Here is a 27,482-nt window from a genome sequence, read left to right on the forward strand (position 1 = left end):
GGTATAAACAGTATGTGTGAGAGATGTTTGAACGGTATAAACAGTATGTGTGAGAGATGTTTGAACGGTATAAACAGTATGTGTGAGAGATGTTTGAACGGTATAAACAGTATGTGTGAGAGATGTTTGAACGGTATAAACAGTATGTGTGAGAGATGTTTGAACGGTATAAACAGTATGTGTGTGTATAAACAGTATGTGTGAGAGATGTTTGAACGGTATAAACAGTATGTGTGAGAGATGTTTGAACGGTATAAACAGTATGTGTGAGAGATGTTTGAACGGTATAAACAGTATGTGTGAGAGATGTTTGAACGGTATAAACAGTATGTTTGTATAAACAGTAGAGATGTTTGAACGGTATAAACAGTATGTGTGAGAGATGTTTGAACGGTATAAACAGTATGTGTGAGAGATGTTTGAACGGTATAAACAGTATGTGTGAGAGATGTTTGAACGGTATAAACAGTATGTGTGAGAGATGTTTGAACGGTATAAACAGTATGTGTGAGAGATGTTTGAACGGTATAAACAGTATGTGTGAGAGATGTTTGAACAGTATAAACAGTATGTGTGAGAGATGTTTGAACAGTATAAACAGTATGTGTGAGAGATGTTTGAACGGTATAAACAGTATGTGTGAGAGATGTTTGAACGGTATAAACATGTGTGAGAGATGTTTGTAAACAGTAGAGATGTTTGAACGGTATAAACAGTATGTGTGAGAGATGTTTGAACGGTATAAACAGTATGTGTGAGAGATGTTTGAACGGTATAAACAGTATGTGTGAGAGATGTTTGAACGGTATAAACAGTATGTGTGAGAGATGTTTGAACGGTATAAACAGTATGTGTGAGAGATGTTTGAACGGTATAAACAGTATGTGTGAGAGATGTTTGAACGGTATAAACAGTATGTGTGAGAGATGTTTGAACGGTATAAACAGTATGTGTGAGAGATGTTTGAACGGTATAAACAGTATGTGTGAGAGATGTTTGAACGGTATAAACAGTATGTGTGAGAGATGTTTGAACGGTATAAACAGTATGTGTGAGAGATGTTTGAACGGTATAAACAGTATGTGTGAGAGATGTTTGAACGGTATAAACAGTATGTGTGAGAGATGTTTGAACGGTATAAACAGTATGTGTGAGAGATGTTTGAACAGTATAAACAGTATGTGTGAGAGATGTTTGAAGATGTTTGAACGGTATAAACAGTATGTGTGAAGATGTTTGTATAAACAGTATGTGTGAGAGATGTTTGAACGGTATAAACAGTATGTGTGAGAGATGTTTGAACGGTATAAACAGTATGTGTGAGAGATGTTTGTATAAACAGTATGTGTGAGAGATGTTTGAACGGTATAAACAGTATGTGTGAGAGATGTTTGAACGGTATAAACAGTATGTGTGAGAGATGTTTGAACGGTATAAACAGTATGTGTGAGAGATGTTTGAACGGTATAAACAGTATGTGTGAGAGATGTTTGAACGGTATAAACAGTATGTGTGAGAGATGTTTGAACGGTATAAACAGTATGTGTGAGAGATGTTTGAACAGTATAAACAGTATGTGTGAGAGATGTTTGAACAGTATAAACAGTATGTGTGAGAGATGTTTGAACGGTATAAACAGTATGTGTGAGAGATGTTTGAACGGTATAAACAGTATGTGTGTATAAACAGTATGTGTGTATAAACAGTAGAGATGTTTGAACGGTATAAACAGTATGTGTGAGAGATGTTTGAACGGTATAAACAGTATGTGTGAGAGATGTTTGAACGGTATAAACAGTATGTGTGAGAGATGTTTGAACAGTATAAACAGTATGTGTGAGAGATGTTTGAACAGTATAAACAGTATGTGTGAGAGATGTTTGAACGGTATGTGAGAGATGTTTGAACGGTATAAACAGTATGTGTGAGAGATGTTTGAACGGTATAAACAGTATGTGTGAGAGATGTTTGAACGGTATAAACAGTATGTGTGAGAGATGTTTGAACGGTATAAACAGTATGTGTGAGAGATGTTTGAACGGTATAAACAGTATGTGTGAGAGATGTTTGAACGGTATAAACAGTATGTGTGAGAGATGTTTGAACGGTATAAACAGTATGTGTGAGAGATGTTTGAACGGTATAAACAGTATGTGTGAGAGATGTTTGAACGGTATAAACAGTATGTGTGAGAGATGTTTGAACGGTATAAACAGTATGTGTGAGAGATGTTTGAACTGTATGTGTGAGAGATGTATAAACAGTATGTGTGAGAGATGTTTGAACGGTATAAACAGTATGTGTGAGAGATGTTTGAACGGTATAAACAGTATGTGTGAGAGATGTTTGAACGGTATAAACAGTATGTGTGAGAGATGTTTGAACGGTATAAACAGTATGTGTGAGAGATGTTTGAACGGTATAAACAGTATGTGTGAGAGATGTTTGAACGGTATAAACAGTATGTGTGAGAGATGTTTGAACGGTATAAACAGTATGTGTGAGAGATGTTTGAACGGTATAAACAGTATAAACAGTATGTGAGAGATGTTTGAACGGTATAAACAGTATGTGTGAGAGATGTTTGAACGGTATAAACAGTATGTGTGAGAGATGTTTGAACGGTATAAACAGTATGTGTGAGAGATGTTTGAACGGTATAAACAGTATGTGTGAGAGATGTTTGAACGGTATAAACAGTATGTGTGAGAGATGTTTGAACGGTATAAACAGTATGTGTGAGAGATGTTTGAACGGTATAAACAGTATGTGTGAGAGATGTTTGAACGGTATAAACAGTATGTGTGAGAGATGTTTGAACGGTATAAACAGTATGTGTGAGAGATGTTTGAACGGTATAAACAGTATGTGTGAGAGATGTTTGAACAGTATAAACAGTATGTGTGAGAGATGTTTGAACGGTATAAACAGTATGTGTGAGAGATGTTTGAACGGTATAAACAGTATGTGTGAGAGATGTTTGAACGGTATAAACAGTATGTGTGAGAGATGTTTGAACGGTATAAACAGTATGTGTGAGAGATGTTTGAACGGTATAAACAGTATGTGTGAGAGATGTTTGAACGGTATAAACAGTATGTGTGAGAGATGTTTGAACGGTATAAACAGTATGTGTGAGAGATGTTTGAACGGTATAAACAGTATGTGTGAGAGATGTTTGAACGGTATAAACAGTATGTGTGAGAGATGTTTGAACGGTATAAACAGTATGTGTGAGAGATGTTTGAACGGTATAAACAGTATGTGTGAGAGATGTTTGAATGTTTGAACGGTATAAACAGTATGTGTGAGAGATGTTTGAAGAGTATAAACATGTGTGAGAGATGTTTGAACGGTATAAACAGTATGTGTGAGGTATGTTTGAACGGTATAAACAGTATGTGTGAGAGATGTTTGAACGGTATAAACAGTATGTGTGAGAGATGTTTGAACGGTATAAACAGTATGTGTGAGAGATGTTTGAACGGTATAAACAGTATGTGTGAGAGATGTTTGAACGGTATAAACAGTATGTGTGAGAGATGTTTGAACAGTATAAACAGTATGTGTGAGAGATGTTTGAACGGTATAAACAGTATGTGTGAGAGATGTTTGAACGGTATAAACAGTATGTGTGAGAGATGTTTGAACGGTATAAACAGTATGTGTGAGAGATGTTTGAACGGTATAAACAGTATGTGTGAGAGATGTTTGAACGGTATAAACAGTATGTGTGAGAGATGTTTGAACAGTATAAACAGTATGTGTGAGAGATGTTTGAACGGTATAAACAGTATGTGTGAGAGATGTTTGAACGGTATAAACAGTATGTGTGAGAGATGTTTGAACGGTATAAACAGTATGTGTGAGAGATGTTTGAACGGTATAAACAGTATGTGTGAGAGATGTTTGAACGGTATAAACAGTATGTGTGAGAGATGTTTGAACGGTATAAACAGTATGTGTGAGAGATGTTTGAACGGTATAAACAGTATGTGTGAGAGATGTTTGAACGGTATAAACAGTATGTGTGAGAGATGTTTGAACGGTATAAACAGTATGTGTGAGAGATGTTTGAACGGTATAAACAGTATGTGTGTATGTGTGAGATGTTTGAACGGTATAAACAGTATGTGTGAGAGATGTTTGAACGGTATAAACAGTATGTGTGAGAGATGTTTGAACGGTATAAACAGTATGTGTGAGAGATGTTTGAACGGTATAAACAGTATGTGTGAGAGATGTTTGAACGGTATAAACAGTATGTGTGAGAGATGTTTGAACGGTATAAACAGTATGTGTGAGAGATGTTTGAACGGTATAAACAGTATGTGTGAGAGATGTTTGAACGGTATAAACAGTAGTATGTGTATAAACAGTATGTGTGAGAGATGTTTGAACGGTATAAACAGTATGTGTGAGAGATGTTTGAACGGTATAAACAGTATGTGTGAGAGATGTTTGAACGGTATAAACAGTATGTGTGTATAAACAGATGTGTGAAGATGTTTGAACGGTATAAACAGTATGTGTGAGAGATGTTTGAACGGTATAAACAGTATGTGTGAGAGATGTTTGAACAGTATAAACAGTATGTGTGAGAGATGTTTGAACGGTATAAACAGTATGTGTGAGAGATGTTTGTATAAACAGTATGTGTGAGAGATGTTTGAACGGTATAAACAGTATGTGTGAGAGATGTTTGAACGGTATAAACAGTATGTGTGAGAGATGTTTGAACGGTATAAACAGTATGTGTGAGAGATGTTTGAACGGTATAAACAGTATGTGTAAACAGTATGTGAGAGAGATGTTTGAAGAGATGGTATAAACAGTATGTGTGAGAGATGTTTGAACGGTATAAACAGTATGTGTAAGAGATGTTTGAACGGTATAAACAGTATGTGTGAGAGATGTTTGAACGGTATAAACAGTATGTGTGAGAGATGTTTGAACGGTATAAACAGTATGTGTGAGAGATGTTTGAACGGTATAAACAGTATGTGTGAGAGATGTTTGAACGGTATAAACAGTATGTGTGAGAGATGTTTGAACGGTATAAACAGTATGTGTGAGAGATGTTTGAACGGTATAAACAGTATGTGTGAGAGATGTTTGTATAAACAGAGAGATGTTTGAACGGTATAAACAGTATGTGTGAGAGATGTTTGAACAGTATAAACAGTATGTGTGAGAGATGTTTGAACGGTATAAACAGTATGTGTGAGAGATGTTTGAACGGTATAAACAGTATGTGTGAGAGATGTTTGAACGGTATAAACAGTATGTGTGAGAGATGTTTGAACGGTATAAACAGTATGTGTGAGAGATGTTTGAACGGTATAAACAGTATGTGTGAGAGATGTTTGAACGGTATAAACAGTATGTGTGAGAGATGTTTGAACGGTATAAACAGTATGTGTGAGAGATGTTTGAACGGTATAAACAGTATGTGTGAGAGATGTTTGAACGGTATAAACAGTATGTGTGAGAGATGTTTGTATAAACAGTATGTGTGAGAGATGTTTGAACGGTATAAACAGTATGTGTGAGAGATGTTTGAACGGTATAAACAGTATGTGTGAGAGATGTTTGAACGGTATAAACAGTATGTGTGAGAGATGTTTGAACAGTATAAACAGTATGTGTGAGAGATGTTTGAACAGTATGTGTGAGAGATGTTTGGTATAAACAGTATGTGTGAGAGATGTTTGAACGGTATAAACAGTATGTGTGAGAGATGTTTGAACAGTATAAACAGTATGTGTGAGAGATGTTTGAACGGTATAAACAGTATGTGTGAGAGATGTTTGAACGGTATAAACAGTATGTGTGAGAGATGTTTGAACGGTATAAACAGTATGTGTGAGAGAGATGTTTGAACGGTATAAACAGTATGTGTGAGAGATGTTTGAACGGTATAAACAGTATGTGTGAGAGATGTTTGAACGGTATAAACAGTATGTGTGAGAGATGTTTGAACGGTATAAACAGTATGTGTGAGAGATGTTTGAACGGTATAAACAGTATGTGTGAGAGATGTTTGAACGGTATAAACAGTATGTGTGAGAGATGTTTGAACGGTATAAACAGTATGTGTGAGAGATGTTTGAACGGTATAAACAGTATGTGTGAGAGATGTTTGAACGGTATAAACAGTATGTGTGAGAGATGTTTGAACGGTATAAACAGTATGTGTGAGAGATGTTTGAACGGTATAAACAGTATGTGTGAGAGATGTTTGAACGGTATAAACAGTATGTGTGAGAGATGTTTGAACGGTATAAACAGTATGTGTGAGAGATGTTTGAACGGTATAAACAGTATGTGTGAGAGATGTTTGAACGGTATAAACAGTATGTGTGAGAGATGTTTGAACGGTATAAACAGTATGTGTGAGAGATGTTTGAACGGTATAAAAAGTATGTGTGAGAGATGTTTGAACGGTATAAACAGTATGTGTGAGAGATGTTTGAACGGTATAAACAGTATGTGTGAGAGATGTTTGAACGGTATAAACAGTATGTGTGAGAGATGTTTGAACGGTATAAACAGTATGTGTGAGAGATGTTTGAACGGTATAAACAGTATGTGTGAGAGATGTTTGAACGGTATAAACAGTATGTGTGAGAGATGTTTGAACGGTATAAACAGTATGTGTGAGAGATGTTTGAACGGTATAAACAGTATGTGTGAGAGATGTTTGAACGGTATAAACAGTATGTGTGAGAGATGTTTGACCGTATAAACAGTATGTGTGAGAGATGTTTGAACGGTATAAACAGTATGTGTGAGAGATGTTTGAACGGTATAAACAGTATGTGTGAGAGATGTTTGAACGGTATAAACAGTATGTGTGAGAGATGTTTGAACGGTATAAACAGTATGTGTGAGAGATGTTTGAACGGTATAAACAGTATGTGTGAGAGATGTTTGAACGGTATAAACAGTATGTGTGAGAGATGTTTGAACAGTATAAACAGTATGTGTGAGAGATGTTTGAACGGTATAAACAGTATGTGTGAGAGATGTTTGAACAGTATAAACAGTATGTGTGAGAGATGTTTGAACGGTATAAACAGTATGTGTGAGAGATGTTTGAACGGTATAAACAGTATGTGTGAGAGATGTTTGAACGGTATAAACAGTATGTGTGAGAGATGTTTGAACGGTATAAACAGTATGTGTGAGAGATGTTTGAACGGTATAAACAGTATGTGTGAGAGATGTTTGAACGGTATAAACAGTATGTGTGAGAGATGTTTGAACGGTATAAACAGTATGTGTGAGAGATGTTTGAACGGTATAAACAGTATGTGTGAGAGATGTTTGAACGGTATAAACAGTATGTGTGAGAGATGTTTGAACGGTATAAACAGTATGTGTGAGAGATGTTTGAACGGTATAAACAGTATGTGTGAGAGATGTTTGAACGGTATAAACAGTATGTGTGAGAGATGTTTGAACGGTATAAACAGTATGTGTGAGAGATGTTTGAACGGTATAAACAGTATGTGTGAGAGATGTTTGAACGGTATAAACAGTATGTGTGAGAGATGTTTGAACGGTATAAACAGTATGTGTGAGAGATGTTTGAACGGTATAAACAGTATGTGTGAGAGATGTTTGAACGGTATAAACAGTATGTGTGAGAGATGTTTGAACGGTATAAACAGTATGTGTGAGAGATGTTTGAACGGTATAAACAGTATGTGTGAGAGATGTTTGAACGGTATAAACAGTATGTGTGAGAGATGTTTGAACGGTATAAACAGTATGTGTGAGAGATGTTTGAACAGTATAAACAGTATGTGTGAGAGATGTTTGTATAAACAGTATGTGTGAGAGATGTTTGAACAGTATAAACAGTAGTATGTTTGTATAAACAGAGAGATGTTTGTATAAACAGTATGTGTGAGAGATGTTTGAACGGTATAAACAGTATGTGTGAGAGATGTTTGAACGGTATAAACAGTATGTGTGAGAGATGTTTGAACGGTATAAACAGTATGTGTGTGATATGTTTGAACGGTAGAGATGTTTATAAACAGTATGTGTGAGAGATGTTTGAACGGTATAAACAGTATGTGTGAGAGATGTTTGAACGGTATAAACAGTATGTGTGAGAGATGTTTGAACGGTATAAACAGTATGTGTGAGAGATGTTTGAACGGTATAAACAGTATGTGTGAGAGATGTTTGAACGGTATAAACAGTAGTATGTGTGAGAGATGTTTGAACGGTATAAACAGTATGTGTGAGAGATGTTTGAACGGTATAAACAGTATGTGTGAGAGATGTTTGTATAAACAGTATGTGTGAGAGATGTTTGAACGGTATAAACAGTATGTGTGAGAGATGTTTGAACGGTATAAACAGTATGTGTGAGAGATGTTTGAACGGTATAAACAGTATGTGTGAGAGATGTTTGAACGGTATAAACAGTATGTGTGAGAGATGTTTGAACGGTATAAACAGTATGTGTGAGAGATGTTTGAACAGTATAAACAGTATGTGTGAGAGATGTTTGAACGGTATAAACAGTATGTGTGAGAGATGTTTGAACGGTATAAACAGTATGTGTGAGAGATGTTTGAACGGTATAAACAGTATGTGTGACAGATGTTTGAACGGTATAAACAGTTTGAACGGTATAAACAGTATGTGTGTGAGAGATGTTTGAACGGTATAAACAGTATGTGTGAGAGATGTTTGAACGGTATAAACAGTATGTGTATGTGAACGGTATAAACAGAGATGTTTGAACGGTATAAACAGTATGTGTGAGAGATGTTTGAACGGTATAAACAGTATGTGTGAGAGATGTTTGAACGGTATAAACAGTATGTGTGAGAGATGTTTGAACGGTATAAACAGTATGTGTGAGAGATGTTTGAACGGTATAAACAGTATGTGTGAGAGATGTTTGAACGGTATAAACAGTATGTGTGAGAGATGTTTGAACGGTATAAACAGTATGTGTGAGAGATGTTTGAACGGTATAAACAGTATGTGTGAGAGATGTTTGAACGGTATAAACAGTATGTGTGAGAGATGTTTGAACTTAACTGTATAAACAGTATGTGTGAGAGATGTTTGAACTTAAAAGTATAAACAGTATGTGTGAGAGATGTTTGAACGGTATAAACAGTATGTGTGAGAGATGTTTGAACGGTATAAACAGTATGTGTGAGAGATGTTTGAACAGTATAAACAGTATGTGTGAGAGATGTTTGAACGGTATAAACAGTATGTGTGAGAGATGTTTGAACGGTATAAACAGTATGTGTGAGAGATGTTTGAACGGTATAAACAGTATGTGTGAGAGATGTTTGAACGGTATAAACAGTATGTGTGAGAGATGTTTGAACGGTATAAACAGTATGTGTGAGAGATGTTTGAACGGTATAAACAGTATGTGTGAGAGATGTTTGAACGGTATAAACAGTATGTGTGAGAGATGTTTGAACGGTATAAACAGTATGTGTGAGAGATGTTTGAACGGTATAAACAGTATGTGTGAGAGATGTTTGAACGGTATAAACAGTATGTGTGAGAGATGTTTGAACGGTATAAACAGTATGTGTGAGAGATGTTTGAACGGTATAAACAGTATGTGAGAGATGTTTGAGTATAAACAGTATGTGTGAGAGATGTTTGAACGGTATAAACAGTATGTGTGAGAGATGTTTGAACGGTATAAACAGTATGTGTGAGAGATGTTTGAACGGTATAAACAGTATGTGTGAGAGATGTTTGAACGGTATAAACAGTATGTGTGAGAGATGTTTGAACGGTATAAACAGTATGTGTGAGAGATGTTTGAATGTTTGAACGGTATAAACAGTATGTGTGAGAGATGTTTGAACGGTATAAACAGTATGTGTGAGAGATGTTTGAACGGTATAAACAGTATGTGTGAGAGATGTTTGAACAGTATAAACAGTATGTGTGAGAGATGTTTGAACGGTATAAACAGTATGTGTGAGAGATGTTTGAACGGTATAAACAGTATGTGTGAGAGATGTTTGAACGGTATAAACAGTATGTGTGAGAGATGTTTGTATAAACAGTATGTGTGAGAGATGTTTGAACTTAAAGGTATAAACAGTATGTGTGAGAGATGTTTGAACGGTATAAACAGTATGTGTGAGAGATGTTTGAACGGTATAAACAGTATGTGTGAGAGATGTTTGAGAGATGTTTGAACGGTATAAACAGTATGTGTGAAGATGTTTGAAGTATAAACAGTATGTGTGAGAGATGTTTGAACGGTATAAACAGTATGTGTGAGAGATGTTTGAACGGTATAAACAGTATGTGTGAGAGATGTTTGAACGGTATAAACAGTATGTGTGAGAGATGTTTGAACGGTATAAACAGTATGTGTGAGAGATGTTTGAACGGTATAAACAGTATGTGTGAGAGATGTTTGAACGGTATAAACAGTATGTGTGAGAGATGTTTGAACGGTATAAACAGTATGTGTGAGAGATGAGAGATGTTTGAACGGTATAAACAGTATGTGTGAGAGATGTTTGAACGGTATAAACAGTATGTGTGAGAGATGTTTGAACGGTATAAACAGTATGTGTGAGAGATGTTTGAACGGTATAAACAGTATGTGTGAGAGATGTTTGAACAGTATAAACAGTATGTGTGAGAGATGTTTGAACAGTATAAACAGTATGTGTGAGAGATGTTTGAACGGTATAAACAGTATGTGTGAGAGATGTTTGAACGGTATAAACAGTATGTGTGAGAGATGTTTGAACGTTATAAACAGTACGTGTGAGAGATGTTTGAACGAAAATGTATAAACAGTATGTGTGAGAGATGTTTGAACAGTATAAACAGTATGTGTGAGAGATGTTTGAACGGTATAAACAGTATGTGTGAGAGATGTTTGAACGGTATAAACAGTATGTGTGAGAGATGTTTGAACGGTATAAACAGTATGTGTGAGAGATGTTTGAACGGTATAAACAGTATGTGTGAGAGATGTTTGAACGGTATAAACAGTATGTGTGAGAGATGTTTGAACGGTATAAACAGTATGTGTGAGAGATGTTTGAACAGTATAAACAGTATGTGTGAGAGATGTTTGAACGGTATAAACAGTATGTGTGAGAGATGTTTGAACGGTATAAACAGTATGTGTGAGAGATGTTTGAACGTATAAACAGTATAAACAGTATGTGTGAGAGATGTTTTAACTTAAATGTATAAACAGTATGTGTGAGAGATGTTTGAACGGTATAAACAGTATGTGTGAGAGATGTTTGAACGGTATAAACAGTATGTGTAAGAGATGTTTGAACGGTATAAACAGTATGTGTGAGAGATGTTTGAACGGTATAAACAGTATGTGTGAGAGATGTTTGAACGGTATAAACAGTATGTGTGAGAGATGTTTGAACGGTATAAACAGTATGTGTGAGAGATGTTTGAACGGTATAAACAGTATGTGTGAGAGATGTTTGAACGGTATAAACAGTATGTGTGAGAGATGTTTGAACGGTATAAACAGTATGTGTGAGAGATGTTTGAACGGTATAAACAGTATGTGTGAGAGATGTTTGAACGGTATAAACAGTATGTGTGAGAGATGTTTGAACAGTATAAACAGTATGTGTGAGAGATGTTTGAACGGTATAAACAGTATGTGTGAGAGATGTTTGAACGGTATAAACAGTATGTGTGAGAGATGTTTGAACGGTATAAACAGTATGTGTGAGAGATGTTTGAACAGTATAAACAGTATGTGTGAGAGATGTTTGAACGGTATAAACAGTATGTGTGAGAGATGTTTGTATAAACAGTATGTGTGAGAGATGTTTGAACGGTATAAACAGTATGTGTGAGAGATGTTTGAACGGTATAAACAGTATGTGTGAGAGATGTTTGAACGGTATAAACAGTATGTGTGAGAGATGTTTGAACGGTATAAACAGTATGTGTGAGAGATGTTTGAACGGTATAAACAGTATGTGTGAGAGATGTTTGAACGGTATAAACAGTATGTGTGAGAGATGTTTGAACGGTATAAACAGTATGTGTGAGAGATGTTTGAACGGTATAAACAGTATGTGTGAGAGATGTTTGAACGGTATAAACAGTATGTGTGAGAGATGTTTGAACGGTATAAACAGTATGTGTGAGAGATGTTTGAACGGTATAAACAGTATGTGTGAGAGATGTTTGAACGGTATAAACAGTATGTGTGAGAGATGTTTGAACAGTATAAACAGTATGTGTGAGAGATGTTTGAACGGTATAAACAGTATGTGTGAGAGATGTTTGAACGGTATAAACAGTATGTGTGAGAGATGTTTGAACGGTATAAACAGTATGTGTGAGAGATGTTTGAACGGTATAAACATGTTTGAATGTGTAAACAGTAGATGAACGGTATAAACAGTATGTGTTGAGATGTTTGAACGGTATAAACAGTATGTGTGAGAGATGTTTGAACGGTATAAACAGTATGTGTGAGAGATGTTTGAACGGTATAAACAGTATGTGTGAGAGATGTTTGAACGGTATAAACAGTATGTGTGAGAGATGTTTGAACGGTATAAACAGTATGTGTGAGAGATGTTTGAACAGTATAAACAGTATGTGTGAGAGATGTTTGGTATAAACAGTATGTGTGAGAGATGTTTGAACGGTATAAACAGTATGTGTGAGAGATGTTTGAACGGTATAAACAGTATGTGTGAGAGATGTTTGAACGGTATAAACAGTATGTGTGAGAGATGTTTGAACGGTATAAACAGTATGTGTGAGAGATGTTTGAACGGTATAAACAGTATGTGTGAGAGATGTTTGAACGGTATAAACAGTATGTGTGAGAGATGTTTGAACGGTATAAACAGTATGTGTGAGAGATGTTTGAACGGTATAAACAGTATGTGTGAGAGATGTTTGAACGGTATAAACAGTATGTGTGAGAGATGTTTGAACGGTATAAACAGTATGTGTGAGAGATGTTTGAACGGTATAAACAGTATGTGTGAGAGATGTTTGAACGGTATAAACAGTATGTGTGAGAGATGTTTGAACAGTATAAACAGTATGTGTGAGAGATGTTTGAACAGTATAAACAGTATGTGTGAGAGATGTTTGAACGGTATAAACAGTATGTGTGAGAGATGTTTGAACGGTATAAACAGTATGTGTGAGAGATGTTTGAACAGTATAAACAGTATGTGTGAGAGATGTTTGAACGGTATAAACAGTATGTGTGAGAGATGTTTGAACGGTATAAACAGTATGTGTGAGAGATGTTTGAACGGTATAAACAGTATGTGTGAGAGATGTTTGAACGGTATAAACAGTATGTGTGAGAGATGTTTGTATAAACAGTATGTGAGAGATGTTTGAACGGTATAAACAGTATGTGTGAGAGATGTTTGAACGGTATAAACAGTATGTGTGAGAGATGTTTGAACGGTATAAACAGTATGTGTGAGAGATGTTTGAACGGTATAAACAGTATGTGTGAGAGATGTTTGAACGGTATAAACAGTATGTGTGAGAGATGTTTGAACGGTATAAACAGTATGTGTGAGAGATGTTTGAACGGTATAAACAGTATGTGTGAGAGATGTTTGAACGGTATAAACAGTATGTGTGAGAGATGTTTGAACGGTATAAACAGTATGTGTGAGAGATGTTTGAACGGTATAAACAGTATGTGTGAGAGATGTTTGAACGGTATAAACAGTATGTGTGAGAGATGTTTGAGAGATGTTTGAACGGTATAAACAGTATGTGTGAGAGATGTTTGAACGGTATAAACAGTGTGTGTGAGAGATGTTTGAACGGTATAAACAGTATGTGTGAGAGATGTTTGAACGGTATAAACAGTATGTGTGAGAGATGTTTGAACGGTATAAACAGTATGTGTGAGAGATGTTTGAACGGTATAAACAGTATGTGTGAGAGATGTTTGAACGGTATAAACAGTATGTGTGAGAGATGTTTGAACGGTATAAACAGTATGTGTGAGAGATGTTTGAACGGTATAAACAGTATGTGTGACAGTATGTGTGAGAGATGTTTGAACGGTATAAACAGTATGTGTGAGAGATGTTTGAACGGTATAAACAGTATGTGTGAGAGATGTTTGTGTATAAACAGTATGTGTGAGAGATGTTTGAACTTAAAGGTATAAACAGTATGTGTGAGAGATGTTTGTATAAACAGTATGTGTGAGAGATGTTTGAACGGTATAAACAGTATGTGTGAGAGATGTTTGAACGGTATAAACAGTATGTGTGAGAGATGTTTGAACGGTATAAACAGTATGTGTGAGAGATGTTTGAACGGTATAAACAGTATGTGTGAGAGATGTTTGAACGGTATAAACAGTATGTGTGAGAGATGTTTGTATAAACAGTATGTGTGAGAGATGTTTGGTATAAACAGTATGTGTGAGAGATGTTTGAACGGTATAAACAGTATGTGTGAGAGATGTTTGAACGGTATAAACAGTATGTGTGAGAGATGTTTGAACGGTATAAACAGTATGTGTGAGAATGTTTGAACGGTATAAAGTATAAACAGTATGTGTGAGAGATGTTTGAACAAGTATAAACAGTATGTGTGAGAGATGTTTACGGTATAAACAGTATGTGTGAGAGATGTTTGAACGGTATAAACAGTATGTGTGAGAGATGTTTGAACGGTATAAACAGTATGTGTGAGAGATGTTTGAACGGTATAAACAGTATGTGTGAGAGATGTTTGAACTGTATAAACAGATGTTTGAACAGTATAAACAGTATGTGTGAGAGATGTTTGAACAGTATAAACAGTATGTGTGAGAGATGTTTGAACAGTATGTGTGAGAGATGTTTGGTATAAACAGTATGTGTGAGAGATGTTTGAACGGTATAAACAGTATGTGTGAGAGATGTTTGAACGGTATAAACAGTATGTGTGAGAGATGTTTGAACGGTATAAACAGTATGTGTGAGAGATGTTTGAACGGTATAAACAGTATGTGTGAGAGATGTTTGAACGGTATAAACAGTATGTGTGAGATTAAATAGGTAGAGATTAGCCAGGTTAGAGGCCTTGATTAAAAAATCCGCCTCACCGAAGGATCCTAGTTTTGTGAGGTCGATGAATACTTTTGGTTTAAATCTGTGGGGGAAGGCGATAATTTGTCGAGGGGTAAAATCTAGGGGCAAACCATCTAGAGTAACCAGTGGAACAGGCGAATTTCTTGACGTAGAACAGGCAATCTTAGTAAACATCATGACAGGTATAAAGAAACACGTCTGATTAGCTTGGCCTCTAGACTCGGAAGTTATCAGTGCGTGTGTGTTTCTGGGTGTCGTTTTGATGTAAAACTAATTAAGTGGATAAGGTGAGTGACTGAAGGCTTGATAGGATTAATAAGCGTAGTAACGAAGAAGCTAATACAAATAATCGGCTGATATTGAATATAAGATTTTCTGGGTGACGAGAATCTATAAATTATATGCCAAGAGTTTGATATGGGTGGGAGTACCCCGAGAAAACCTGCTGGTAGATCACCAATTCGTTACCAGTTCACGGTTAGTGAAAGAAGCTGAAGAAGCAAAGTAAAAGCTGTTGTCGAAGGTTAATTAGTACTTCGTGGACTCTCTGATTCTTCGTAAGAAAGTTACTAGGGTTCGAGTTCAGCTAGGATTTTGACGGTATATAATCTTCGGTGTCTCTGGTATGTGAGCGGTAAAAAATGAAGGATTCATTTGATATCTCGTGATCAGCGGTGGTGTTGATAACAAGAGCATTGGGTAAGTTTGACGAGGATAGGGCGAAATGTGGATCTAGGCTGAGGGGCGGGAAAGATGCAAGTTCAGGCAGGTTACTGGTTTGTTGTGATGCTTTGATGGTTATGGGCTGAACTGGTGGCATTGAACATTTTAAACTTCTGCATCAAACGTTATACATCCAACCTAAAAAGTATCAAGAAGAAACAAGTTAAAAATTCAACAGATTTTTGAAGACACATAAGAGGTGTGTGAATGTAAATTTCATAAATATTGTTTAGGTTTTAATAATGGATTTTTCATAGTTCAGCTCTGCAGATTTCAAAATAATTTTCATATTTTTCTATCACGTAAGAATTTTTTACAAATAGGAAAAAAAGAAAAATCTTACTTAGATCAAGTTATTATTTCGTTAACCACAAGGGACATTTGTTTTATTATTGAGTTTGTCATGTTTGCGTTACAGAACATCTGTAAGACTCATATCGTGATTGGTATGTGGGGGGAAAAAAAGGAAAGGTTCGTCGGATATGTCGTGGTCGGCGGTGGTGTTGATAACAAGAGCATTGGGTAAGTTTGATGGGACAGAATGTGGATCTTTGGCTGAGTGGCGGGATGATTTCAAGTTCAAAGAGGAGCACTTCATTCTTGAAGCAGTAATGAATCCGCTGTTAAACTCCCAGAAACAATTCGATTTAAGACTCGTAGAATGCGAAGTGGTTGTCAACATTTTAATCATAACAAAATATGACCCGGTTTCAAAGAAAGTGTTTCACTTATGCAAAAGTAGATATGACGTCTTTGTGAAAAGTCTGAACGTGATGGAAAAAAATTGATATCATTTTCATATTCATCGTACAAAAATTTCCAGACAATTAAATCATCGCATGCATGTGTAATCCTGCCGACTACAAACATAGTTCACAGGTACAGTGTAAACTTTGTCATACAGCCTATCACAGTTCCAACTATTGACGTAGCTACAGCTTTTGAACCTGCTGCACAAAACCATTGGAAAAACAATTCCAACATCAAATTTACACCATTCTCAGGAATGCCAAGAAGCCAAAAATGACATCGCTAAACGGTAATTCAGTGCACTGAATCGTCTGAAATGAAACAACAATATCAAGCTTATACCAGCAGACAAAGGAAACAGTATAGTCATCCTAGATTAGATTATTATAATGCAAGTGACATCCCTATAATCTTGTTTGTATTGTTTTTGAATTAGCCATCCCTACATTAACTTCTATTTTCGAAAAAAAATTTAGTTGTTTAAAGTTTAGTGAACAGTTTTAGTCCTATGTGGTGATAGTGATGACTTTAAAAATCTCAATGATTCATGTTTAATTTTTACAATAAAGAAAAGAAATGCTAGTGTATACAGCATACATGTATGTATTTGGTTAGTATAACGTTGCCTGAAGTTCATGAATATTAATTATATAGCCATACGAAATAATACATGTTCATTAATTGTCGAGAAACCACCAGTTATTACTTGTCAGCTAATATCAAAGTTTTACAACCTTGTTTTATATGTACAATTTTAAAGATTAGTTATACGAATTTATTGTAAACGCGCGAAAAAAAAATTGTGGATTTATTATCTTTTCTTTGATGGTAACTATCTTGATAACGTCATCATTGCTAGGATTTCAGTTTTGTTATTGATAATAACAAATTCAGTTTACAAACCCTTTCCTTTGGAGTTTACTTGTCTGTTTATCGATGTAAGAACTTCTAAACAAATAATATCAAATATGATAGCTCACCCAGTAATTAGTATGGCTAATTTACCATGTTAGAAGTATGAAAAGTCATAAAACAAAAACTGTAATAATTAGAATGCACTAATTACGTCACTTTAACATTTTCGGCCGTAATCTAAATATTTCACGATGTTCGGCCAGCTCAAGACAGCCCTCAATAAATATTTTCAAATCTAGGAACCAACTCCAAAACTCAGGAGCTAGGCGTGTTTAACTTAATTTCACTACTATTTGTGGTGGGAAATCTATGTTTATTTATTCTCACAGCAACGAGTGCTAGCTAACGATTACATGATATCAAGAACCACTTGCCTGAACTAATTACTTTTGGTCCCGTACGAGTCTGAACACGCTCACTAACTGAGTGAATTGAGAGAAGAAAGAAAAGCAAAACTGGGCGAAATTAGTAACATGTTGTGCAACAAGCGCACTCCATTCTTGGAGAGACAAGAAACTGAATCTGCCAGTAAAGTCTTAGAAACAAAATTCGATTATTACTCAAAGAATGCGAAAATAGTTCCGGATTTCCAAGAGTCCAGAAGTGTACAAGATTCGAGTTCTGTTTACTATAGTCCTACGCACGATTAAAATAGGAGAAATATACTAAGCGCCATGATGAAATTTTTAGTTGCCACGGCGCCCAGGATTTATCGATGCCTATATTAAAAGATTTGTGAATAGTTGTAGATGAAAAAAAATTAAAGTAGAAATATATAAAGTAAAATTTTCAGCTTCAATTTTTGAATGACAGTTAAGAATGTAAAATAATTTGAATAAACTACTACGTCAGAATAGCTTAGGACATGCTCCATTATTCTTAACTTATTTGGCATTCTTAAATGTGCATGTTCTTTCACTCACGTCAGCATCTTTCTTGAAATAGAACTGATGTAAATTTGCTTGGAACAAGCACAAAGAAGTTCATAAACCATATTTAATGTTTTCAATAAAAAATGCGACGCTTATATATGAATAAATACTGCAACTGCAAAGTACATACTGGTTCTGGTTGAAAAATACATCACTTGTACAAGCAGGTACACTCAACCAATTTAATAAACCAATCGTTAAACATATAGTGCTCTTGTTGTCAGATAACAAAGGAAGTATTGAAGTGTTTTTAAAATTTTGTCCATGAATTCATTTTCATCCACTGGAGCTGGAGACAAGAGCATATTTAAGAAGGCGAACAAGAAAGCACTGAATACATACAATGAGAAGCGCCATCACAACCACACATAAATAGAAGCTAAATCTATTCAGATCCTAATGTTTCCTGTCAGGCAAGAGTCGAATCCTTCCCTCTTCTATTAGATCTTCTGGACCTTTTCGAATCTATGTAGTAAGATTATGAAAATTGACGGGTTAGTTTGTTTTTTTTATGTTGTTGACGGCGTTTCTTGTTTGTTTGTTTGGGAATTTCGCACAAAGCTACTTGAGGGCTATCTGTGCTGGCCGTCCCTAATTTAGCAGTGTAAGACTAGAGGGAAGGCAGCTAGTCACCACCACCCACCGCCAACTCGTGGGCTACTCTTTTACCAACGAATAGTGGGATTGACCGTCACATTATAACGCCCCCACGGCTGGGAGGGCGAGCATGTTTAGCGCGACGCGGGCGCGAACCCGCGACCCTCGGATTACGAGTCGCACGCCTTACGCACTTGGCCATGCCAGGCCCGACGGCGGTTCTACTGTTACCCATTGGTGGAGCCGTTATATACATCAAAAGAGGAAGTGGCGACATCTACCGAAAAATGTTGACTTTGCTTACATTCTTTGTGTTAATAAAGGAATCGGAACATTCCTTCATTTCTCATTCACTTGAATGCTGGTAGGAGAAGGGATAGGTGAATATCGTCAGAGAAAATAACTAACGTTTAAAGTTGAGTGTTCTTTATGTAACTATCACAGTAGACTTTAACAATGTTTTTAAACATTTTTTTTTATTATAATGTCAGTTTTAAATTCGTGGGTTACAAGAACTACTTTAAGCAACAGAATAAGCATGGTGGTTAATGCCTCGCGAACATCACAATCCTCAACTGTGCCGGAAGTCCAGGAACAGATTCACAAAGAAACGTTATCGGAATCCACAGTCCTGCAGAACCGTATTAATGATAGCACAGCTGAGGTAGGAGTAGCTAAAATAATAATAAAACGTCTTACTTCACAATAAACTGAGTTTATGTTTCCTAGCGTGTTTTTTTAATTCTCAACATATTAGGGTTTACATAAGTACCAAAAATCACAGTTCCTGTCTTTGAGTGTCCTTTAATTTGATGAACCCGCTGTAAATTAAATTATTTTTGTGATTTTATTCATTTAACAATACAGATACTAAATCTGCGCAACAGTGCTATCATCGCTACTGACAAAACATTCTGAAAGTTGTACAAAACTTGTGACACGTTAAAAATATTTAAATGTGCTCTTTAACGACATTAATTTTAGGGTAACTACTATTCAAACTAAATGATATATAAAGGGGCATAATACAAAATATTCAACTTCAGTTTTCGTTTATGATATTGTATATTAATCACAAAACCTTGTATTACTAATTAATCCTATGCGGTCATCGTAAAACCCGTACTTCCCAATTAATCTCTTGTGATCACCGTAAGATCCGGAATTTCCAGTCAATCATTGTTTATTACTATAAACCCCATAACTTACAATCAATTTTTTGTGATAATCGGAAAACCCAAAATTTCCGATCAATCTCTCCAGAGGAATAGTGGTAAATGTACGGATTTACAACGGTAAATCTCAACGTTCGATTCCGTGAGGTAGCCACAGCAGATGGCCAATATGGGTTTGCCCTAAAAAGAATAATCCTCATCTTTTGTGATCAACACAAAACAGAATTTTCAATCAGGTTATTCTGGTTAGGTGTAATCTATGATCACGTTACTTACCGACGACCAAGATAATCTATGAAGCTGTTATTTACTGGTATTATCTTTACGACTATTCTTTGCTGTTTGGGATTTTATGACATTTAATAATGTTTTTCACTTCTGCTTAGTTCTTTACGACTTTCAGAATTCTCAATAAAGCTGTTCTATCTTGTTTAGTACTACGATATTCAGAAGGCTATATAAGGCTTTTGTCTTCTGATTAGTTCTTTACAACATTCAGGATGCTCTATAAAAACTGTTCACTTTTTGTTAGATTTTTATGATGTTTAGAATGCGCTATTAAGTTGTTTTCTTCTGATAATATCTTTATGACGTTCAAAAATACTGCATAAAGGTGTTCCGTCGCGGCTAGTTCTTTACGGCGTTTAATATTATCTACAGATTTGGCCAAAACTGTTTTATACATGTTTTACATGCATGAGGTAATTATTGAGTTAATGCCCGAGTAGTAACAGAGAAAGTAGAATATGATCGATCAAGTATGCACGAGTTGTTGTTCTGGTCTGTATAAATTCCTTAAAGCATTTGTTTAAAAACAATATACACCTGTTTCGTATAAAAGGATATACTTTCAGTAAAATCTTTTTTTGAACAGATCAACGCTTTACTCATAAAGTTCTCTGTACTTGATACAGAATAATACCTCATCACATGCGAGAAATGGTATAAAGCCGATAATCCATAAATATCATCGGACTATGTGAAACGTTATTCTAGGAAAATCTACCGGGAGACGCCGATAAACTACTGCCTAAGATTACCGTGTTTTTATAAAGTTAACGATTTATTGATTGTTTGGAATTAAACACAAAGCTACACAATGGGCTATCCGTGCTTTGCCCACCACGGGTATTGAAACCCAGTTTTTAGCGGTGTGAGTCCGCAAACATACCGTTGTGCCACTGGGGTAAAGTTAACGTTTCAACATCGAAATGAGTGTTACAAAAGAATTTGCATGAATACATTAATTTCAGGGAATCCAGAAAAACAAGGCTTTTATGCAAGGCCCCCCGCTAGTACAGCGGTAAGTCTACGGATTTACAACGCTAAAATCAGGGGTTCGATTCCCGTCGGTGGGCTCAGCAGAGAGCGTGATGTGGCTTTGCTATAAGAAAACACACAATAGGCCCGGCATGGCCAAGCGTGTTAAAGCGTGCGACTCGTAATCCGAGAGTCGCGGGTTCGCATCCCCGTCGCGCTAAACATGCTCGCCCTTTCAGCTGTGGGGGCGTATAAAGGTGACGGTCAATCCCACTATTCGTTGGTAAAAGAGTAGCCCAAGAGTTTGCGGTGGGTGGTGATGACTAGCTGCCTTCCCTCTAGTCTTACACTGCTAAATTAGGGACGGCTAGCACAGATAGCCCTCGAGTAGCTTTGTGCGAAATTCAAAAAACAAACAAACAATTTTATGCAAGAAAGGTTATTTGTAAACCAATATTAACCATAATTCACTTGGATAGGACAACATGCCAACTTTCACTTAGTATACTGGCGATATGTCATCTTCTCTGATTAATTCTATTTCTAGCTTGTTAAAGGTGATGGTAGGATTTACGATCAATGTTTTTCTGGAGAACAGATGAATAAGGACTGTTTTTCTCACAAATGAACAAAACGGGAGGTGGTGCATTACATATTGGGGCAGCTATTCATCATGGTGGAAAAATTGATCGTTATATCCCTCAGGAAAAACAATGGCGCCTCCTACAGGCGCCACATGGAGACATATTTCTGACATATGCTAGGGAAAGAATTGGCAATAACTTTGAGAGTTGTGTTTCAAGATGGCATTGACACTGTCCTTAGTATGTGTATTGTATAGGATTATCTTGACCAGGAGAAAGTTATAAGATTGTCATGGCTAGTAAAGTCTCGATGTTGTAGTCCCATGTTGGGAAGAAATGAGCTGGAAAATTGCTTACCACGATCCTAAACCAGCTACTGAGCTGAGTTGTATTGTATTCTGGTGACAAGTTAGATTGAAATTACGGTGAATTACATCAATAACCTCATCGAAAGTATGTGGCATTGCATTATTGAGGTTATTAAAGTACAAGGAGGACTAATCAAGTGCTGAATGTTTAATATGAACTGATATGAGGTTACAGACGCTAGCTATTTATAATAGTTTGATGTTGTATTTTTGTCATTATAAATGTTTTGATAAGGTTTTGTTGTGATAGATGAAATGCCGAATTATGTATCTTTTTATAGGTTTCTTATAACATTTTTTTGTGCTAACAAATCATTTATGATGTCCGTAACACCCTGTCTAATTATACAAATTATATATGTAGACGTTTAATATGACATGCATTTTTCAGTTTGTCAGCAACCTTAATAATAATGACCTACTTTTTCTTACAAAATATGCAAGCATTTTGGCCAAGAAACTATAAAGTTGTTCTGTTCTAGTTAGGGTTTTTAAGATACTCAACAAATATGCTTTTTCCTGGATAGGTATTTAAGGTGTTGAGAATCCTCTATTAACCTACTTTTTTCCTGGCTAAGATTTTACGACGTCTAGAATGCTCTGCAAACCTATTTTCTTTTGGTTTGGTTTCTACGAATTTCAGGATGTTCTATAAAACGGTTCTCTAATGGTTAGGTCTTTAAGATTCTCTGTGAAGATATTCTCAACTGACGTTCCTGATGTTCTCTGTAAAAGGCAGTTATCTACTCTATGCATTAAGAATTCTCTATACAGTTGTTCTTTGGTGGTTACGTTTTCATGATGTTAAGAATGCCTTTTAAAAGTGTCCTATTCTTGTTAGATTTTTACGAAGTTTATAATGATCTATAAAACTGTCCACTGCTGGTTAACTCTTTATAACGTTTAAAATACTCTATAAAACTATTTTATGTTGGTTAGGTCTTTTCGGTTATCATGATGCCCTATAAAACTTACCTTTTCTGATTAGGTGTATACGACGATCAGGATAATCTATAAAGCTTTTATCGATTTGTTATTTTTTACTATATTCAGAACAATTTATAAAGCCATCCTTTAGTTGTTAGTACTTTACGACATTCAAAATGTTCATTAAAGCTGTTCTTTCCCAGTTAGATGTTTATGACGCTATATTAAGCTGTTTTCTTCTGACAATGTCCTTACACCGTTTCCCGACGTTGAATATTTTCTATAAAGCTGTTCTCTTCTGGCTAGGTTTTCGGAACAATTCACAAAAATGTTATTTCCTATGTAGGTATTTACGATGTACAGAATCCTCTATTAAGCTTTTTTCTCTTTACGACAACCAAAATGTTCCTTAAACCTATATTCTACTGTTTAGGTTTTTACGGCGCTCAGGATGCTTCGTAAAGTAGTTTACTTCTAGTTAGGTATTTACGACATTCAGGATGCTTTTTAAAGCTGTTTCCTCCTCTTAGGTGTGTCTTTATAACAATCAGAATGCTCTATAAAACTATTTTGTATTGGACTGATCTTTACGAGGCTCAAAATTCTGTACAAAGGTATTCTATATTGGAGAGATCTTTACACGTTCAAAATGCTCTATAAATCTGTTCTTTCTTGGTTAGGTTTTTCTTTTATTGATTAATGACAAGTTTCAAACTTTATCGTGATAGTAATGAATATTTTTAATTTTAAAACACTGCATTTGTTATCAAATAAAATAGAAAAAAATTACCTACTTCTTTTTCAACTATGTTACATGTTTTTCTAAGAGTTGAAAATATAGAAAATGATATTCTAAGAAGTTGTAATTGATGTCCCCCAAGTGTCATAACAAAGTGACATAAGGAAGATGGTAGCGAAAATTCGACAATGGGGGGAAGTTTTTTTTGTTCAGTAAAGCAACGGAATGAGAATGATTCATACTGTAAAACCGTTTTTTTTGGGGGGACTAAATCCTTAATCTATTATTATAATGAGGAAGAATAATTAGTAAAGAAAACTTTGCGAAATCTAGTACTCATAATACAGTTAATGGTTCACAAAGCCCTACACAAGTTCAATTCGTTTGTTTATTTGTAGTTAAGCTTTTTTTTTGCTTTTTTTTAGAATTTCGCACAAAGCTACTCGAGAGCTATCTGTGCTAGCCGTCCCTAATTTAGCAGTGTAAGACTAGAGGGAAGGCAGCTAGTCATCACCACCCACCGCCAACTCTTGGGCTACTCTTTTACCAACGAATAGTGGGATTGACCGTCACAATTGGGAGGGCGAACCCGCGACCCTCAGATTACGAAGCGCACGCGCTAGGCCATGCCAGGCCCTGTAGTTAAGCATAAAACTATATAATGTGCTGGTATCGAAACTTTTTTCGATTGTTATAAGTCCGCAGTAAGTAACTAAACGTTATAAAGATTTAACTTTCTTCCATTAATTGAATCTAAGATAGTTCGTATATTTGTCTAGATGACACTGAAAATGGATTTGTATAAAATTGCATTAATTGCATACTTATCTAAACTACAACCAAGATTTTTTATTCAAACTACCCAAAAGTGGCGTTTCTGAGGTACACCAGAACTTTATGTAAATAAGATTTGTAATAAATACTTCTGTAACACTGCAATGTGTATAACTTCATTAAACAGTTTTCTTCAAGAATTGATATGAAATCAATGAATAATAAGTTGATTGAAATCACACGTGTTGCTGTACATCTTGTTATGTGTATAAACTAGTGGAGGTGTGCGATTTGTAGAGTGATACTTGTGTAACTCAACATCTTGGTATATACGTACATAAAATATTAGATTATTGTAATTTGTAAAGCAATACTTCTGTAAGGAACATCTCGGTATATGTGTATGCAAACTAGTGATTTGATGTGATTTAAGGAATGATACTTGTGTAGCCGAACGTCTCAATGTGTATGTGTTTAAAATAGTGGATTGTGTCTCTTGTACGGTGATAACTGTGTTACTGAACACCTCGGTTTATATGTTGTAACGGGTTTATTAGTATGTATTTATTTTAATATCGATATTATTTTAGTTTAATATATGTCTAAAAATGCATGTAGCTTATATTGTAAAATGGGTACTGCGAAAGTCTTGCCTAGTTTCTAAATTTGTAGATGACTCTCAGGCGTAAGAATCAACAATGTGCTATATGTGCATGTAAAATACAAGCGATTGCCAGTATTATTGCAAACTAAACTTTCGGGAGCCTTACCATAAACCTTCTAAAAGTAACCAACGCAATGCGAAGAGACAATATAATATTGTTGGTTTGCTACAGTTATATACTATAAATCTCGGAAGCTATAATTGTGATAAATGCTTATAAACCGTAAAACTGCAGATATTTGACCAAGAACTTTTATGGTTTTCAAACATTACAAACTGTTTAACTTTAGTGAATTAAGTTCGGACGTTAGTATTTCTACGAGGACATTAGGTATCTTCGTTGGAAAAAAATCAGCTTGTAAACGGTGTGAGACCAGCCATCGTGCGAAGTGTAACAATATCAACTTATAATTATTTCACTCATCATGAACCGTCGATAAAATATTCAGTTCCAGGCCAGACAGAAGATTCAGTATCGTTTGTAAGTTAGTAAAACTTTTGAATATCAGTCACTTGTTATAACTGTTGTTATAAATTGTATTATTGTTTATATATTAAAATATATTTGTGTTAAGAAAGAAAATTGTGTCTATCAGTCTTGTTGGGAAATATACATTTGATACATATCGACATTTAATTACCTTTTAAATTAAAATTAAATCTTCCGATGTAAGTTATAATACGTGACAGTGTATGTGTTTATAAACTAGTGAATTAATGTCATTTTTAGAGTGATGATTTGTGTAACAGAAGATCTCGGTGTATAAATGTGAACTAGCTGATTTGAGTCAGTTGTAGAATGATACTTGTGGAACTGAACGTCTCAGTATTTATGTGAACTGGTTGTTATTTGTGAACTGAAGCGTAAGCAAACGTTGTAGTAATGATTATAACGTCAGAATAATTTTTGTTGAGGCACGTTATCTATTTGATACTTAATTCAGTCATTGTGATACAGATAGTTTCAAAGTATGTTAAGATAGATATTTATGTTTGCTATAAACTATAAGTATTTCAACCGGTTTTACAATTAAGAGAAAATCGGCGTGTACCTGCACAAATCGATTTTCAACTGGACTGACTCATCTTACACGAAAGAAAAAGTACGTTTTTAATGATATATACGTTAAACAAATACAGCTACAGTGTGACGAATATGTGGAGCTTAATTTGTTCGATTTACGATTAAAACACTATTATCTGGAATGTTATACTGTTATTAATTGTGAAAAGATAACAGTATAATCATTCCAGGCTTCCTTTTTTTAGTTAGAAAATTCTAGTAAGTAAAATAAAAACAGTTTATATATTTTTCATGTTATTCGAATGTAAGGATTTCTTAACTTATTTTTCTAGGATGGAATTTTGAGAACGCTATCATTAGCAAGTGTACTATTTTGACATATCGGGAATACTTTAGAAAGTACGACTTCAGAAATAAACTAAAACTTGAATTTGATCAATGAATAAAGAGAGAGGAGGGGAAGGGATCTTGTATAACACTTCTCACATTCACCCTATTGAAACAAATACAGAGATATGATAGCTCGTGCATGCTGATGTTATGGTAATCTTACATTTTAAGTAGCAGTTCATTCACTGCTTTTTTTGTTAACCTGCATTATAATGCATCTGAAGCTAGAAAATATAGTGAAGAACGAAACAGTAACATTTTATCCTGTGTATTTCGTTTCCTTGTTGTTGCGTACTCGTGAGGTAGTTATTTGTTTCTCAGAGCATGATTATATCACCTTTAATAAATGTGTTGCTTTTTCGGAACATGAACAGATCAACATTAGTGAATATTTTTGTTTGTTAGAGTATTATCATATTAATATTGCTTAATTTGTTTTTATCAGAGCATGGCTATGTCAATATTAGTCAATGTGTTTGTTTCTCAGAGCATAACAGCATCAACATTAATAAATATTTGTTTCTCAAACCATGGACACATCAGTGCTAAACCAATGCGTTTGTTTCTA

The 27,482-nt window shown here is 35.3% G+C and overlaps 1 protein-coding gene across 3 annotated transcripts in view; it reads left to right on the forward strand.

The window, feature by feature from the left end:
* The window catches only part of LOC143244631 (synaptosomal-associated protein 25-like), a 157,290-nt gene that overhangs the window by 74,999 nt on the left and 54,809 nt on the right, over nt 1-27,482 (forward strand). The window contains exon 1 of one of the 3 annotated variants that reach the window (XM_076489657.1): nt 19,475-19,673. The exons of the other annotated variants lie outside the window; for them this stretch is intronic. Coding sequence (XP_076345772.1) covers nt 19,494-19,673 — 180 coding nt within the window. The 5' untranslated portion in view covers nt 19,475-19,493. Of the gene's footprint in view, nt 1-19,474; nt 19,674-27,482 lie in introns of those variants that run through there. 3 annotated transcript variants of the gene reach the window in all.

The sequence above is a fragment of the Tachypleus tridentatus genome, chromosome 2, assembly GCF_004210375.1.
Source record: "Tachypleus tridentatus isolate NWPU-2018 chromosome 2, ASM421037v1, whole genome shotgun sequence".
Lineage (NCBI taxonomy): Eukaryota > Metazoa > Arthropoda > Merostomata > Xiphosura > Limulidae > Tachypleus > Tachypleus tridentatus.